General features: G+C 46.5%; 2 protein-coding genes across 4 annotated transcripts; one reads left to right on the top strand and one right to left on the bottom strand.

The window, feature by feature from the left end:
* The first annotated feature begins 270 nt into the window (after positions 1 to 270).
* Positions 271 to 7,849, top strand: SIRT4 (sirtuin 4). Of its 3 annotated transcripts, XM_062631198.1 has the most exons (6): positions 290 to 362; positions 3,164 to 3,386; positions 3,914 to 4,419; positions 5,067 to 5,361; positions 6,509 to 6,711; positions 7,086 to 7,849. In XM_062631198.1, exons 3-5 carry the CDS (start codon positions 3,920 to 3,922, stop codon positions 6,671 to 6,673), a joined length of 960 nt encoding a protein of 319 aa, XP_062487182.1. In that variant the 5' UTR covers positions 290 to 362; positions 3,164 to 3,386; positions 3,914 to 3,919; the 3' UTR covers positions 6,674 to 6,711; positions 7,086 to 7,849. The 3 variants fall into 3 exon arrangements, with proteins under 3 accessions (XP_062487180.1, XP_062487182.1, XP_062487181.1); XM_062631196.1 differs by lacking the exon at positions 3,164 to 3,386 and having other exon boundaries at positions 271 to 362; XM_062631197.1 differs by lacking the exons at positions 290 to 362; positions 3,164 to 3,386 and adding an exon at positions 397 to 588.
* A 921-nt stretch (positions 7,850 to 8,770) lies between these two features.
* Positions 8,771 to 17,517, bottom strand: LOC134170112 (uncharacterized). The gene is made up of 6 exons (XM_062631199.1): positions 17,468 to 17,517; positions 16,547 to 16,868; positions 15,260 to 15,383; positions 10,454 to 10,596; positions 9,960 to 10,033; positions 8,771 to 8,991 (listed from the first exon to the last, which is right to left on the bottom strand). The coding sequence occupies exons 2-6, from the start codon at positions 16,763 to 16,765 to the stop codon at positions 8,862 to 8,864; spliced, it is 690 nt and encodes a 229-aa protein (XP_062487183.1). The 5' UTR covers positions 16,766 to 16,868; positions 17,468 to 17,517; the 3' UTR covers positions 8,771 to 8,861.
* Between the last annotated feature and the right edge of the window lie 284 nt (positions 17,518 to 17,801).

The following is a 17,801-nucleotide window of genomic DNA, read 5'->3' on the forward strand; positions in this document are numbered from 1 at the left end:
CCTCGGTGGATTTTTCTCCCATTATTTGTTTAGCCACATTTTAGACCTGAAAGTGTCAGTGAAAAGGAAATGCATTTTTTACAAGGACAAAAATCTACAGTGCATTTTATCAAAGCTATCACTCGCATTTGTAACAAATCAAATCCAATCTCATCCTTGTGTCTCCTTGGTGGCAGCTGCAAAGCTCTTGGCTTCCTTTCAGCTTGGCTATCGGGTGTCAGGAACTCGTTTTTTTTTCCTTATTTGAAGCATGGGAATTGTAGTCTTTGGGCTTGCGGCTTAACTTCTTCGTGAACTACATTTCCCAGAACTCTCTGCTTCCGGCAGAGCGGCGCTTTCTGTCCGCGGCGGCGTCAGGGAAGGTAAGATTTGGGGTATTATTCCCCTACCACTCCATTCATTCCATTACACGTGCACGGGTCAGGGCCACCCCCCATCATTATTACAATACAAGAGACTGGGATGACGTGGGGTTCCTTCTGGGCTTCTGGCCTGGTACCATTGCTAGGAACATGTTTATCTCTTGCCCGGCACTTGTATGATCTCTGCCTGTGGAGCCCCTTGGATGCCAGCCTCAGATCTCGATAGGTGCGTTGGAAGAGTTTTTCTTGTTATAGAGAGCAGCTGTTATAATCTGAGCAGTTTCATTGTAAAAGCCGCTTTGCATTTCACAGGAAGCACTCTGTGTTTCCTCTCCTATCCTGCCCTGCTTCCTCACTTTACAGCAGCTCTCAAATTCATCTGTTATTTTCCTCTTCTGGGCAGACCCATGTTTTGTCTCCATTTCATTCTCTTCACAACATTTCTTTCTGAGAGATCTTTTAATGGAAAGGGACAGGAATTGAGAGTTTTCAACAGCTGAAGCAATTGAAATACTGTCAAACTGCCTTGACAGCCTCGAGAGCATCATGACAGAAGGTATTCTCAAAACAAATTAAAGGATTTGGGGGAGACTTTGTCCCTTCTAATTAACTCAGATGGAAAATTAAACCTCTTCAGAGCCTACCACAGCTCTTGCTAAACAACAAAACAAGGCAAAAATAATTGTGAACGGAATCCACTGCTTAGATTGAAAAAGTAATTCAGACTATGGAGGAAGTCAGATCTTCCCTGTAATTCAACTGATGATGACACAAAGATTTGAGAACAGGAGATTAACGGAGGCAAACCTGCTCTTTGCCACTAGCATCAATTTAGTGTCATGATACAGCTGAACACCCAGACTTTAAATGTATTTAAATATTGCTCCATTTATTGACAGAACTGGTACTGAGGGAAACTGGCAACTTGAGGCAAAGCCATTTAGACACAGCAGGAGTCTAAAAACCATCCAGGCACTGACACACACTTCATCACATGTACTTTGATGCAGCCTTTTAGACAAGTAAGTTCACCACTTGAATCCCTCCAACTTCCCAGAGCTGCCCCAGACTTCACAGGCACTGCAGGTTTCACAGAATCACAGAATCCTAAGGGTTGGAAGGGACCTCAAAAGATCATCTAGTCCAACCCTCCTGCAAGAGCAGGGTAACCTAGAGTACATCACACAGGAACTTGTCCAGGCAGGCCTTGAATATCTCCAACGTAGGAGACTCCACAACCCTCCTGGGCAACCTGTTCCAGTGATCTGTCACTCTCACAGTAAAGAAATTTTTCCTGATGTTCACATGGAACCTCCTATGCTCCAGTTTACACCCATTGCCCCTTGTCCTATCACTGGACATCACTGAAAAACACCTAGCTCCATCATCCTGACACTCACCCTTTACATATTTGTAAACATTGATGAGGTCACCCTTCAGTCTCCTCCAAGCTAAAGAGTCCCAGCTCCCTCAGCCTCTCCTCATAAGAGAGATGTTCCATTCCCTTAATCATCTTTGTAGCTCTGTGCTGGACTCTTTCAAGCAATTCCCTGTCCTTCTTGAACTGAGGGGCCCAGAACTGGACACAATATTCCAGATGCGGCCTCACCAAGGCAGAGTAGAGGGGGAGGAGGACCTCTCTTGACCTCCTAACCACACCTTTCTAATGCACCCTAGGATGCCATTGGCCTTCTTGGCCACAAGGGCACATTGTTGGCTCATGGTCATCCTCCTATCCACCAGGACCCCCAGGTCCCTTTCCCCTTCACTACTGTCCAGCAGGTCAGCCCCCAACCTGTACTGGTACATGGGGTTGTTCTTCCCCAGATGCAAGACTCTACACTTGTCCTTGTTGAATCTCATCAAGTTCCTCTCCGCCCAACTCTCCAGCCTGTCCAGGTCTCGCTGAATGGCAACACAGCCCTCTGGTGTGTCAGCCACTCCTCCCAGTTTAGTATCACCAGTGAACTTGCTGAGGGTACATTCAGTTCTGTCATCCAGGTCGTTGATGAAAATATTAAACAGCACTGGTCCCAGCACCAACTCCTGAGAGACTCCACTAGTCACAGACCTCCGGCTAGATTCTGCGCCATTGACCACAACTCTCTGTCTTCTTCCTTCCAACCAGTTCTTGATCCACCTCACTACCTGATCATCAAGCCCACACTTCCTTAGCTTTCCTGTAGGCAGCACCTATGGAACTGCCCACGTGCTTTGAGAGCTGACAAGCTGCACAGAGCCCTCCTTCAAACCACTGCCTGTGACACCTGAAGGGGACCTGAGGCTGGCTGAGGGCTCCCAGTGAGATCCAGTCCCTCAGGTGTCCTCCCTGTAATCTGTGATGAGGAGGGCAGGAGTGGCATTAATCTGCACTCAGGTGTCCCACATGACCACGCTAGCTTTAAGCACCAGACTATCAGGCATCTAAATAGCTCTGATAATTAAACTCCTTCCTCCATCTTCCAGATACCATACAAGCCCCCCGGCTAAGGGAGATGGTGGGAGGGAAAAATACCAGGCAGTCAATTCTCAGTACTGTTTCTTTCCAGACATTTTGTACTTTGTATGCAAAACCATGGAGAAGCCCAGAAAAATAGTTTTAAAAGAGTGAAAGGGAGAAAGGAGAACTGCAGACTGCTAGAAAAACCAGACAAAATCAAGCTCCAAACCAATCCACTCCTGTCACAACAGATCTTGCACACAGTTCCAGGCTACTTGTCAGCAAAGCCATCCTGCCTGTCCCCAGTAGGGCACACCAGTCCTCCCTTAAAGCAGGATATCCCTCCTTTCCTACCTGCCAGGCACATTTGGGTGATGCTCCTTTCTCAGCAAAGTCCCTGGTTTCTGCTGGAGAAGCAAAGCTCCCTCACCTTCCACTGACTCTGAGGAGGTGGCACCCACAAAGCAGGAGGTACCAGAGGCATTTAGGCAGTGTCTTAATCACCCGCAGCTCCACTTCAAGGACTGTTCTGCACCAGGAGTAACTCCAGTCAAGGTCTTTGTCCTGAAAAGCAATATTTCAAGGTTGGTTTTTGTTTTCCTTCCCACAACACGTGCAAAGGACTGAACTGGAACAAGCAGAATGTTAAAGAAGGCAGAGCAAGGGTCTTCCGGGGAGGAACCAGCCAGGGAGTGCCTCTGGGGTTGGGTGCTTGGCCTTCCTGCCATTTCTTCTCTGCCCTGTTGCACATACCTAGGAAAGACTTTGCATGCTTAGGGCTCTCTGGGCTCTTCACAAGTCCTGTTAGGCAGCTCTTCTTCACACCAGGATGCAAGACTGGGAATCCTGCGAGTCAGGGGTGCTTACTTTGTCCTTGTACCTTGAGTAGTCCTCAGTGTTGCCCTCAGTCAAAGGGACATGCAAACACTGTCCTCAGAGGTTAGGCCTTTAATTATTTAACATTTCCAAAATAAGTTGTGGTTTTTTACCAAAAAAAAGAAAAAAGCAAAGAATACTTAGCATAGTTTTCCAGAAAATCCCATGAAAATGGAATTAAGGACATGCGCTTTGCTTTCTTTTACTTGCCATGTGTTCTGTTCTTGACTTTTAGGTGAATATGTTCTCTGCTAGGAAGTTGCCTGGAATACACAGAACGATCAGCTTCCATAATTTCAGATCCCATTCTGCATCCAGAACCTCTCCAAACTTGGCTTTCGTGCCAACCTGCCTTCCCCCAGATCCTATAGAAGTAGAGAAGCTGCAGCACTTTGTTTCTAACTTCAAGAGGCTGTTTGTAATAACTGGAGCTGGGATCTCAACTGAATCAGGGATCCCAGATTACCGCTCTGAAGGCATTGGGCTCTATGCCAGGACAGACAGACGGCCCATGCAACATGCTGAGTTCATCCGGAGTGCCAGTGCCCGGCAGCGGTACTGGGCAAGGAACTTTGTGGGCTGGCCCCAGTTCTCCTCCTACCAGCCAAACATAGCACACTTGGTCCTAAGAGACTGGGAGAAGCTGGGGAAGCTGCACTGGCTGGTGACCCAGAACGTGGATGCCCTTCACACCAAGGCCGGGAGCCAGCGCCTGACAGAGCTGCACGGCTGCACGCACAGGTAATGTCTGGTGGTAGATGATGGTTGATCCTCTGGTCGCTTGTTCAGGGTGACTGTGTTAGATGCTGAGAAAGGAGGCACAATGTCAATGCTATGTTCCTGAACATGAGATGCTCAAAGGTGGTGTTTGGCTGGGGTGGAGGAAAAGATCACAGAACAGTGCTGTTCTCAGCACACTATTTAAGAAACATGACCACTACTCTGTCTTGTTAGAGCAGTGTTTGTATCATTTCCCCTGAAGCCTGAATCAGCCAGAAACTCCCCTTTCCTTGCTACAACAAACGTCCTCTTAGTGAAGAGGACAAAAGGATTATCCAGGGCTATGCAGCATGATAGTGCTAGAAAAGCACAGGATGAGTGGACTGGAGAAGGGCCACCACAGCCTGGCAGTGATCACACAGTTTCCAGATGCAAAAGCACGTCCTGAACTGGGAGAGAGGGTGCCGGTAGGGTTCAAAGTGCTTCCTTTAGAGCATTCCTACAGAGCAACAATGGGAGGTAGAAAGACAGCTGCTTGACCTGTACTATTTGGTAAATAAATGTGGATGATGACAATAGACCTTCCAGGCCTTCTAAGGAAAAAATAGCAGACTCCAGCTCTTCAGCTCACGTGGAACTCTCTGTTAAGACTTTCCTCTGAATTTCAGGGTTTTCTGTCTGGCCTGTGGAGACCAGATCTTGCGCTCTGAGCTTCAGGAGCAATTTGAAGCTCTGAATCCTACCTGGAAAGCTGAAGCATTCGGTGTGGCTCCAGATGGAGATGTCTTCCTGACGGATGAGCAAGTGTGTAATTTCCAAGTCCCAGCCTGCTGTAAATGTGGTGGAATCCTGAAGCCCGACGTAACATTCTTTGGAGACACAGTTTGCCCAGAGAAAGTGAATTTCGTGCATCAGCGCCTGGCAGAATCAGACTCCATGCTGGTGGCAGGATCCTCTATGCAGGTAAGTAGGTTTTCCTCACACACTGCATTTCCTGTTTCTGTGGTACTCTGCCTGCAACAATCCTTGCTCCCACGATTTAGGACTAGTGCTTGTGGATCCGAACAGCCTCTCCAGAGCTTCTTTGTATTTTACATTTACTCTGGTTGGGATCTGGCTTCACAGTTGGCCTGTTTGGGCTTCCCTGTCACTCTGTTGCCAGTCTACTTCATGCTGCTAGAAATAACTCCATTCAGATCTCTCTCTTGTGCCTCCTCCATCAGGAAATTGTAGGTTCACAGTTGTCCCTAAAGCCAAGATGCCTGATACAGTTCAGTCCCGCAGAGATCACCACCTCATATCTTTGTGCTTAGTTTTTTTAGCTTTTGGCAGCATTCTGGGCCTCATGGCACACTGTGTGAAATACCAGATTTTGGGTCCTCTAATTCCTAATTAAATGCTCAATAAGAGAGCAGAAATATCTCTGCTTTCTTCTTAGGATTGCCAGGATTGTCCTTTGTATCACAATGTGTTTTTTCCATTAGCCTCTTATCTATAAGGTAAGGTAGTTTAGAAACCCCTGTTGTTTAACCTGTGGAAGCTTTTGGAATAGAGTTTGTCTAAGAGCGTTTTCTTTCCAGGAACAAGTTCTACTACATTAAAAAAAAATACTCTTAACACCTCCCAGAACAAGGTAAAACCAAGGCTGCCTGATTGTTGATTCTCTTGGCTTCAGGATACTGGAGACAAATTCCTTGAACTTGCACTTCTTAAGCGTATAATCCTTTGTACAGGAATGATTGAAATGCCTTAGGTTCATTCTTGTCCTACCTAAGCTGAGCCATGTGAGAACCATCAAAGTAGAAGCGTTTAAGTGCCAGTGATAACTAATAAAAACTGCTGCAGAGATTTACTGAAAGACATTTCCCATTAATGCACTGTGAAGTTTCAATTTCTGTGAAACTGCAAATCCTGCACTGACAGAGGTTAAGAGCTTTTCTTTTCTATGCACTCCTGGATGACTTCCTGCCTGAACAACTGCCTAATACGGCATGTACATACAGCACCTTTTCCCACTGCCAACAGCAACTGGTTTTACTTTCCTTACTCCTTTCTGTAGCAGTTCTGCTGCCTAAGATGCTGGAAATTTTGTCTTCTGGTATTCCTGCAGGTATACTCTGGTTACAGGTTTGCTCTTGCTGCCCGGGATAAGCAGCTGCCAATTGCAATCCTTAACATTGGCCCCACAAGGTTAGATCACTTTGCGTCCTTAAAACTGAATGCCCGCTGTGGAGAGCTGCTGCCTTTGATTGTTGCGCCTGACCCAACAAGCTGAGCTTCAGGAGCCATCAGGGGTAAAATTATTCCTACAAGGTGAGTACCTGCCCTGGTCAGTCACCTTACAGGGTAAGAAGGTGGCTTCCCATCAAATGCTGAGACTGAGATGTGCTGATGGGCCTTGATACTGTTTCTCATGAGCTTAAACAGAAAGTGCTAACGTTATCAGAAAATAGAGCAAGAGTAGCCAGAAGACCCAGCAGCTTTGAGTTCCAATCCATTTATCTCTATCAGAAACCTTAAGGGGATCATCTGCAGATTCGGAGAACGTGATCAATACTCTTGCCTTTGCAACTGACAATTCAAAAGCTCTGCCTGGTTGAATTGATCCAGCTAATCCTCATCAAAACAATGCTGTTTAAAAGAATCAATTCCACCTATAAAGCAGCTTTTTCCCTCCTCTCCTGCAGGACTCATCGTCTTAAAAGGGGAAAACCTCAATGTAAGAGGCAGCTGAGATCCAACATACGGCCCTTGATAGCACCAGGAGAGGGCAGCAAGCCCCGCACATGTCAATCTGACCAGCTTTCTCCATTGAAGCTGTCTGCACTTACCAGGAAAAGAGGATAATAATGAAAAAACTTCTGGTTTTGAGGTTACTTTTGTTATGGTAAACAGTGCCTTTTCAATCACTGGGACAGGATAATCACACTATTGTATCTGATAACAAACTTCCTTTTTTATAACCGTCCCCAGGGAAGAACAAGGGACAGGGATTTTGACCTGGTAACTTGAGGCTATAGCACAGGCAGGCGATGTGGAAAACCACAGGCTCTGCTGAAGGATCCAGTACCACTAGTGGGAAACTGTAGAGCATGCAAAGAAAAGGAGGTAAAGGAACTGCAGTTGTCATTAAAATTAAAAAAAAGTTCAAAATAGAAGCTGAACAAGAATATTGCTCTTGTAAGATACTATTTAAAAGCACAGACTATAGCTGACATCTTTGGGAAGGAGGGGAGTCAGCATTTCTCTCCACTGGCAGTTGACAAGCTCAACTGCTTACTACCTGAACTGTTAAAAACTCGCATACTGGGGAGATGCCAGAGGAGTTACTTTAAGCTAATTTGACCAGCACTGCTTTCAGTGTGGCTGTGTCTTCCAGAATGCACTTCTTTAAAATGTTATTTAATTAATGAATATTTAAGTAGTGAATTAAAATTGTTTACAAGATTGATACTATTTGCATTGTAATTTCCTCTCCCTCCTATGATTGAAGTATAGTCTCAACAGCCAGTTCAGATTCATTTTTTCCATTGCAAAATGTAGGATGTAATTACTAACAGCTGATGAATTAAAGGCAAAATACAGCTAAATCTGTACAATAGGTCTCCCTCAGGAGGTAATCTGAAGCTATTAATAGATGTAATTTTCCACACTCCTAACAGGAGATCCCTCACTACTGAGTAACCACTTTTTGTTACTCCTTAGGGTGGTAATTTAAACCATATTAAACCATTTATGGGGTAAAAGACAGAATCTTGCTCAGACTGTAACACTTTGTGACCTGACCTTCTGCATAAATCTACCAATTCCCTCCTGGCTATGAAGGAGGATAATTGTTGGGGTCTTCCAAATGCCCCAGTCCTACTCTCCACATAACATATCCTGTATTAATATTTTGACAAGAACCATAACAAGCAATTGGAAATAAGGATGCCAGAGTCAGCTGCTGAAAGGTCAAGTAGCAAAGCAAGCACAACCGACCATGTCATGCAGAATTCTTTTTTGCTTTGCTGTTGGTTCAAATCCATGCCAGGCAGGAGGAAATAAAGCACAGAATCTGAGTGATACGGAGACACCCAGTTTCTGCAGAAGGTAGAGGGAAGTAAGATACATAATGCATTTCAAGATCTGGTTATTATGGGTCAGAGGAGAGATGGCTTCATTTAGAAGCCAAGCAAGGTAAGTTCAGAAGCCTTACTTGCATCCTGCTCTCGTTCAATGGAGATCTCACTTTCCAATGAGATGGCTATCCAGTGTTTGGTGGTGAAGAAAGCTCACAGAAATCACTCCATATTTAGCATAGTACAGCTGTCTGCTAAGCAAAGTTTTTGCAGAACCATTGCCAAGGCATAGCGGAGTCTCCACACACAGCCAGAGCACTTGCACAGAATGTTTATTCACGTATGTCTTTTCCACATAAGAAGAAACATTTATGCCTCCTTAGCAGAGGAACTGGGGCCAGGTTACTCGCTGTCTGTGTCCTCTTCTGTATCACCTTGAAACTTCCATGATGTAGATGTGTTAGAAACAGGGGCTGCAGGTTGAGTGCCAGTGGAGCCAGAAGACTGAGGTGTGGGAGCGTTTCCAGGAGGTCTAAAACAAGAAAACTTTCAGTGAGGACTTGGCATTGCCAATGTGACAGGTAACTAAACCTCCCTCAGCTCTCCCTGCCTCCAGTTCAGCAGCTGAGCCTGTAGGAGGGAGTCAGGGTCTCTTCAGCATCACTAATAAAACAGTAACATTACCCTGACCCTCCACTAATTATGCTATATACTTTTAAGTCACTAGGGCAATGACTTACAGTAAATGAACATTACAGTAAATTTCCTGTGTATGGTTTATGACTGTATGTTAATGAGCATATATACAACAAGTATATGAGGCTGAGATGAAGGAGTAAGGGGTTTTCTGCTAAGCTGATCCAGCAATATTAAAATTTACTTCTTTTAGAGCACTTCTCCCTTTAGCACGTTCTCCAAGACAACACTGAGTTTACTCAGCTGAGAAATGCCACAGAAAGCCTAAAGTTCCAAGAGCCAGATCTGCATCACTCTTAATGCTGAGTGACACCTTCCCCTGTCACTCCCTGGAGACTATCTGTGGGAAGATGCAATCCAGAGAGTTAGCAGCTATCAGAAGAGGCTACCTGCATTGCAGGTAGCTAGCAAAGACCTACCCTGAAAGTTTGTGTTTCTCAGCTTAATGGTCTACTTACTAGCCTGGAGAAAGCTATAGGTACCTCCAAGGCTGAGCGCTATAGGATGTGAATTAGCCATGCTGTGGGAAAACAACAAACTCAGTATTCAAACTAGTGTTCAGCTTTAGTCTCTCAGCCTATGGTGAATTTGGAAGGAAGACGGGGTTTTAAGGGGGGAGAAACATTGTTCCTAAAAGACAAAAGACGGTAATCTTGTTACTGGCTGAAACTGTAGAAAGATAGTGTTGCAGTGCCTGAGCAGGGTTGTCTTCCCCCATCACCCGGAAGGAAATGCAGATCCTTTCTACCTATCTTGTCTGCTTTAAGCCAGCCTTATCCTCCACATGATTCAATCCTTGCCTACCTTTTCTGGCTCACTGTTTTTAGACCAGTCCACCAGTATTTTAGATAAGGGCTTGAAGTTGAAGCTCTCTCCCCCTATGAAGAAAAGTACACATCAAACAGCACAAGGACAGGTTTTTACCATTAAATTAGTTGCATGAACAACTTATGCTCTTCCCTTTTCCTCACAGCTGTTCCTACTAGGACAAGCTCCTGAGGTTTGGATAAAGGAGCTTAGAGTGCCTTATAATGGATTTTTCTACCACTCCACTGAAAGCAGAGTTGGGTTTACCCAAAGCAAATAAAAGCTACTTCCTGTTTGGCAAATCTTGTCTCTCTGGGCAAATTCTCAGAGCAAACTGTAATCGGCTCCTGCAGCCTGAGAAGGGTATTTCACATGCTGTGCTCCAGTGAGGGCAGCATAGCCTGCAGGTGGCCCAGAGGATTTGTGCCTGGTGAGTATGGTGTAAGGGCAGCCTCCCACATCGAACAGTCAGATTGCTTCTACTGACAAACCTGCTTATTCATGACTTCTGGAAAAGGACCGAAGAACCTGGGCATGGTGAACTTGGGAGGTTCAGGAACCTTGGAATGAAGTTGATTTAATCTGTCTTGTAGAGCGTGCTTCTTCCGATGTTGCCCTCTCCCAGTCTTAGCGGCTGTGAGAAGGAAAAACAGTATTTGAAAGCAGTGCCAACTTCCTGGTTTCGTCAGGCTATTCCTTCAAAACTCATGGCTTGGGCAGGACAGATGGCGTCTTCCTCTCAACCTGTCCCAGGGCAGCCCCAGGTAAACAGCAACTGAACGCAACAGTCCTGTGAGGGTGTCCAGAGTCAATGGGGAAGGAATGAGGAGGGTCTCAGTCAAACTCAAAGTTTCTTATCACCACACCATTCTCTATGGTGTCTCAGTGCAGGGTCTTTGAGATCTGGATTAAGTTGGCCCTTCCAATTGTGGTTTTAGATTACAGAAAAGACAATAGTGGTGAGAGAGTAAATTTCCAACAGAGGACTTTACCTCCCCAGTCCTACTGGTCTGGCCATTTTCATCCCTGATAGATACTGTGAAAATACCTTTCAGATGCCAGATTCCTCCTGGCTGATGCTTTCTTTCCTGTAGGGACAGGAAATTCTGGTAAATAAGCTGTTAAACAGCTTTGATTTGGTTGGTTGGAGCCTTAAGAGATGGATGATGCGCTTGGAATAACAACACAAAGGATTTCCTCCTATCTTATTAGTTCTGTGGGCTGTTCTAACTGTTCTGTCACCTGTGCACCTAAGTCCTGATAGATACAGGAAATCATGCAGGGGATACAGATGGACAATAAGAGCTTCATACCCACTCAGGCAAAAAATAGGCTAAATATAAAAATTATAAATAAGAAATTATAAATAAAAATAGGCTAAAAATAAGGGGGAGAGCATTTTGTGTTAGAAGGCCTCACGATGTAGAGCTGTGACTTTTATACACTCCAGGGAAGCAGTTTGGAGTGAATGACCTAAGTGCTGCTTGCCCTTGTTCAGACCCAGAAACATATGCAGCTTCAGCATATGCAAATCAGAAACGATGCATTTTTGCTAATGGAAGCGGATTTCTGGGACATTCTGCTATCACTTTATCAGAAGACTCTTGCAAATAATAGTTTTTAAAAGTATAGAAAGATTTAGACACATGCTGCATCCAGACTTCCAGTGTGATCTCATAACTTCACATTGGCAAGGGCCAAGGAGAAGAAAATCCAACTGCACTCAGTAACTCTAAAGACTAAATATGTGCAACAAGTCAATCTGTGCCCCAGAATTCAGTGTCTGACACAAACTGCTGCTGGTGGGAGAGTAGCAGTGATTGGCTTCTCACTGAAGCAGGTGGCACATGACAAAAATCAGATGATACCCTCTTTAGCACTTGGCATGACAGAACTTAACTGGATTTGACAATCAGCTCCTGTGTCTGTGCACAGAACTGACCATGGCTGCAGCAAGGCTCCCACTATTTCTATAATAAAGAAGCTATGCCTGCAGGTAAGGGAAGCTAGAGGATCCTCAGGAAATTGAGGCTATCACACACGTGGGATTAAGGCTGCCTTCTCACTAAGATGACTCTCTGTTGCTTGGGGAAAAACAGCACTGGACTTGAGACAAGAAGCAAATGCTTTCTGATGTGCTTTCACAGCTTAGCATAAAGGGGAATACTAACCTCCATTTATTGGGTTGCACACAGCCAAATGGGTTGAAGACAATTCCAAAAGCTCTGACGGATTTATGGTGATTGGCCCTTTCAGTCAGAGGGAAATCTGGAGCTGTGAAAAGCCGATCAAAGAGGAAAGGTTTTAAAGGTGGTTGATGAAACATGGAGCTCACATGTCGTGAAAACCACAAAAAAAAATCCAGGAAATAAGATTTAGTGGTGCCCTGCAAAATGGAAGATAAATCAGATGTCTTGCAAAGCAAGGAAATACGTTTCTGCTGTAGAGACTTGCAATTGTAGTGTTTTCTGCTCAGGTGGTGATAAAAAAAGAGGCATATGCAATACTATACTCAGCAGAAAAACAGATGATCTGGGTTAATACCTTCTAAAAAGTCCACAGAATATCAGCCACCTTTCTGTGCTTTCCCTGAACTTCTGTAATTCATGCTGGCCATTCCCATGGAGAGAAGCCTTTGGGAGCAGCAACGAAGGCTGCAGGGCCATTTCAGCAAGGTGTGGGCTGGACCCTCCTCTGCCAGCACCCTCCAGTGACCAGAACCCATAACACTGAAGGCCTTTCCCTCTCCAGCTTCTCCTATTACACTTAACCGTCTGCTGAACTAGTTTACTATATGCTCTCAGGCTGTTACCAAACCCACAATACCATTGCTTTGCAGTTACAAAGACAGTACTTGCAAACAGCATTTAGCAGACAAATCATCTCAAACACTTTATACAGAAGGAGGTATAGCTCCTTCTCCATAATGGGCAGAGAAAGCCTTGCCCTGCTTTTATGGCACATACTATTGGGATGCAGAAGAACTGGAGTCAGTCTTACTGGTCACTAAAACAACACTACCCTTTGGTGCCTTGGGGAAGGGAGCAGAAGTCCTCTCAGCAGGCTTTTACCCACCTCCCGCATGCAGATACAGTGTGAGGGAAGCATATGCTAGTCATAGGCCAAAGCACAGGAAACAAGTGACCTACGAGTGAACCTCATCCTCACTGCCAAGAGATAACAGCAGCTCAAGGAGATAAGGCTGCATGACAGAGCAATTAAATCAACAGAATATCTAGGTTCTTTCTAGGCAGACTTAAGCAGTTCAGCTCAATGGGGCACAGGCAGCTGAGCATCTAAGCACTTGCTCAGCAAACCCTCACATTTAGGAAGCCAGGTTCATGGCTTGTACACACTGTTGCAAGCCATCACTTCTGCTCCCTCACTTGTAATAGTCTCCACTGATGCTCAGTTCTGTTCACACTGTCTTAAAAAGACTTCTGCCTATTAAACTGGAATAAATAGCATGCATGTACAAAAAGCCACAGCAGAAACAGTATTTCTATTTGTATTGAACCTGCTCTTTTCTCTCCAGGTGGCAAAGAGCATCTAGCTCTATGAGCAAGTATGTTTTAGTAGACATAAGCAGTCTGACACAATCCAGAAAGTCACTAAAAATGTCAGAGACAAGCTGGGTAAAGTTTTTGAGTTCCAGTCTTCAATAAACAGTCACTGGTCTCTCAAAAATGCCATGAAAGAAAGTATTCTGAGCCTTGTTCCTATCTCCATACTGCCTGTCTTTCCAAGGACCACTCTCCACAACAAAACAGGGTAAGAGAGGGTGACCTAAGAGACATATATGGTCCCCATTCCTATGCCAGCAGCACTGGAATCCCACACCCTTGGCATCCCACCAGCAGGCCCAGCCACCAGACCAAATGCATGACAAAATCTGTGGAGCACTCGCTTTGATAGCTGCTTATTTCACTTGATACCAGCAGAGCAGTGACTGGCTTTGAGGGTTTTTGCACATCACAGACTTCTCTATGTCTAGCACAGCTGGCTATTCCTATACTCCATCTTGGTGGGCTACAGGAGATTTTTGGTGTTGTGTACACAGTGTAAGCAGTGTGGTTTCTCACATTAGGCATACAGGTGGTGTCCAAGGAGCTGCAGGGTAGTGACACTCTCAACAGGAGCTGGGCCAGTCAGGAGAGTGGGGAGGAAGTGGATCAGGCCCCAGAGAGGAGAGACGCAGGGAAAAGCAGCTCTGCAACAGCTGGCATATGAACCACACAGGATCTGATTTATTTCACTGTGAGGGCCTTGCCCCACTGACCCAAACTGCAGGAACAGGCAGTACTGAAGAGGGATAATTGTCCAATTTCTTAGAGGCTTATATATACCCCCTATATGGCCTGGAAACTAAAAATCAGGCTTCGACCTGGGGCCAGAGAAGAAAGTACTGAACAGAGACCTAAGTTCTTCTTCTGACTCAAGGAATTTTTGATACAGACTTCAATAGCAGTAAGTTCTCTCTCTGAAATGAAAATCAAAGTAGTATTTTCAACTCAATGGTTTGCCGCCCCCTTCAGTGGGTGTGTTTTATTCTGTGCCTTGTTTGTGGAACACTAGCAGTAAGTGCTTTCAAAATGCTGCATATTTATTACTCAAACATTCTTCCATCTATTCTAATAAACATTGCTGCTCTAACAGATGCATATTCTTTACGTCTCTTATTTTCTGGGGCACCCAGCCCCAGAGGCCACAGGATAACCAAGAGGCACGCAGAGGAATCAAAGTGAAGAAGGAAACTTTGGTAGTGCTGCCCAGGGGGCAGGGCACTAGGCTTGGAAGGATGACACCAGAGTGAACTCCCAGTCCTTTGATTAATCCTGAAGTCACACTGTGACATTCAGAAAGGCACTTTGCCTCTCTGCATCTGTTCTCCACATTGCAATAGACATAATACTGTGGCCCATGCCTTTCCTGAGGTTTACTGAGAAAAACCACGAAAGACATGGTAGATAAACAGTACCACTATTCTGCCCCAGGTCTTTCCTGAATGATCAGGAATAAAACTGCTTTAGGAAAGTGAAAGACAGGGTCAAGCCAGTTGGGGTTTAAAACCACTCTTCCAGATACAGATGATATCTGCAGTTCAGAGTGCAGCACCCTGATCCTCTCTCTTCCCATTAAGGAAAGATACAAAATTACCACATTCTGCATTTTTTCTCTTCTGCATCACTAAAAAGACAGCGGCAGAGAAGAAGAGCTGAGCCTGAGAGGAAGAGCAACAGTACAAGTGTCTGCTATTGGTCTCCAGGCCCAAATAGAAACTGAAACACGCTCATTACCATGAGCATAGTTGTTTGCAATCTGCATGTCTTGTCTCAGCTGAAGCACTTTGTCTTTCATCTCTGCAACACCCATAGAGTTACAGTAATTCAGGTCTCTCTGCAGAACCCGAAAAATCTTGGCCTGGAAAACAACAATAGAGAAAAGAAAGATAAGAGACTAGGACTTCACTTCTGCAACACAGGGCCATCATCCCCCCAACATCTCACACACCGGCTGTGGGGGTGTGTGTAGGGTTTCAGAGCTCCCATGCTTGCAGAGCACCTGGTATTTGAGGCGCTCTGCTTCTGGCCTTGAAACAGAAACACAGACCAGGATGGCAGAAGATCTTCGCATTTGTACTCCCCACAAGCTGGCAGTAAGTCAGTTAAAGCAATCACTGGCCTGCTCTGAGGCTCTGGCCACAACATTCCTGCACAACCCCTTCAGCCTCCCCAGCTGCACCATTTATTAGGGCCTCCCACTTTACATGATGTGGGAGGATTCCCTGTCTATGGGCTGGCTCAGGGGGACTGTTTAAATTTACAGTTAGGTCCTTTGCGCTGCTAAAGTGACATGTAAATGTGAAACATCATCAAGGGACTAAACATAAGTGCAGGCTTATAAAAACCTGTATGGAGTCAGACCTAGAGAGTGAATTGGTGCCTTCATCTACCCATTGAGCTTAGTTAGGGAAGGCCAGCATGGCCCAAATGCTGGATACCAGGACATATACTACTCACCTCAAACCTAGAGAATTCCTACTACAAGGAAAAAATTATACCAATAGTTTCTGACATACTGCACCTCAGCTCTTCCCTGCTTGTGATGACAGAGCTCGAAAGGACCATGTTTCTTCTAGTAATGGTATTTTACTTCTTTCTCTACAATGGGATTTGTTATTTATCCCTACAAAGGTATTTCAGTAGCATTCACTTAGGACCTTTACTATTTTACAAACAGTTACGGACAGGAGACCTCATCTTGCACTTCCAGCTCTAGGAATGATTCATCTAAGCCAATGGTGGGAGTGCAGCCAGCATCCTCAGGATTGCTGTGTAGGACCCCAAAAGCTCAGTATCTCCAGGAAATTAAAACATTTTGTACAGTTTTGTACACAAACACCCAGGGAAAAATATGCAATGAATATTGGTATAAAACTAGGACTCAATCTGCCTGAAGATAGAGTACCCAGCTGAGACACACACTTTTTGTAAGAGGACAAAAAAGTGCAATTCACCATCTCATTATCATCCCAATGCCCCCAAAAAATCCCATGACCTTCACGAGGGAAGCATTGCGAGTACCTTCAAATAAGGTATCAAGCCAACTGCTTCCTTCTCCATCTGTTTCTGATTTCTCAGGGCCCTCTTGCAGATCCTTGGGCTCTGCTCCATGTCTTGAGTACAGTTCACGCAGGCATTGCTAGGTGTAGGCAAGGACTGCTCCTCAAATTCCTCTAATGAAATCAGCTTGCAAAATGATACACTGAGGGGATACTCGTCAAACTCATCCAAGGTCTCCATCCTGTACCTGATCAAAGATGACAGGGTGGGCTGTATGCTATTCTCCAGCTGGTGGAAGCAAGAGAGCTGTTTCCTGGTGATGAAGCATGGCCTTCCTCCTGCCCTGTCAGGAAGCAGGGTCACAACAGCCCCTGCCACAGCTCACCAACACCTTCCTGAAAGCCTCTGCCAGCAAAACCACCTTTGTAGTGTGACAGGACTAAGTCTGGGTGGAGACTTTGGCATAGGACCCTGTCAGGGCAGGAAAACTGGGGTAGATATGGTCCTTTAGAGAGGCTCCCTGCCCTCCTCTGGTTTCCAGGACAACGTCTCCCCTTTCCCTCCAGCTCCTGAGGACGCACAGCGCTAGACAGGCACAGGCCTCCCTCATAAGGGTCTCCCAGAGCAGCTAACAGCCAGAGGCTCAAGCCCCTCACACAGCCATGCCCCGAGGGATACACACCCCCAAGAGGGGCAGCAGCGCGGCAGGGGACACGGGGGCAGCCCGAGGGGCAGCGGCTGTGCTCCACGCTTCCCGGGAGGGTGAGGGAGGGCAGACCTGAAGAGACCCTGGCAAGGGTAAGCAGCCGCTGGGCCGCAGGTACCTTAGAAGAGAGCGCGGCCCCACGGGTACCTCAGGTGGGGAGCGCGGCCCCGCGGGTACCTCAGGTGGGGAGCGCGGCCCCGCGGGTACCTCAGGGGGGAGCGTGGCCCCGCCGGTACCTCAGAGGGGAGCGTGGCCCCGCGGGTACCTCAGAGGGGAGCGCGGCCCCGCGGGTACCTCAGAGGGGGGAGCGTGGCCCCGCCGGTACCTCAGGGGGGGAGCGCGGCCCCGCGGGTACCTCAGGGGGGGGAGCGCGACCCCGCGGGTACCTCAGCGGAGGTGGCGGGGCCGCGCAGGGAGGCGGGGCTGCCCCGCGGGGCGCACCTGCTCCCGCCGCCCGCTCCCATTGGGCAATCAGAGAGCGCGGGGCGGGGCCGCCGCAGTGGGCCGTTGGCAGAGACACGCCCCCATTCCCCCGCCCGCCATCCCCAGGCGCTCCCTCAGCGCGGCGCA

This window comes from Pezoporus occidentalis, unplaced genomic scaffold, assembly GCF_034315485.1.
Source record: "Pezoporus occidentalis ecotype Australia unplaced genomic scaffold, CSIRO_AGI_Poc_V1 ctg37, whole genome shotgun sequence".
In the NCBI taxonomy this organism is placed as follows: domain Eukaryota; kingdom Metazoa; phylum Chordata; class Aves; order Psittaciformes; family Psittacidae; genus Pezoporus; species Pezoporus occidentalis.

Bases quoted from the DNA above. Each gene is read 5' to 3' on its own strand.
- SIRT4 (XM_062631196.1), top strand. From the start codon at position 3,920: ATGTTCTCTGCTAGGAAGTTGCCTGGAATACACAGAACGATCAGCTTC. The intron at 4,420-5,066 runs GTAATGTCTGGT...TCTGAATTTCAG, and splicing joins CTGCACGGCTGCACGCACAG to GGTTTTCTGTCTGGCCTGTG. The intron at 5,362-6,508 runs GTAAGTAGGTTT...GTATTCCTGCAG, and splicing joins TGGCAGGATCCTCTATGCAG to GTATACTCTGGTTACAGGTT.
- LOC134170112 (XM_062631199.1), bottom strand. From the start codon at position 16,765: ATGGAGACCTTGGATGAGTTTGACGAGTATCCCCTCAGTGTATCATTT. The intron at 10,597-15,259 runs GTAATGAGCGTG...TCCTTCTCACAG, and splicing joins TGCAAACAACTATGCTCATG to CCGCTAAGACTGGGAGAGGG. The intron at 8,992-9,959 runs GTAGGCAAGGAT...TTCTTGTTTTAG, and splicing joins AAAACAGTGAGCCAGAAAAG to ACCTCCTGGAAACGCTCCCA.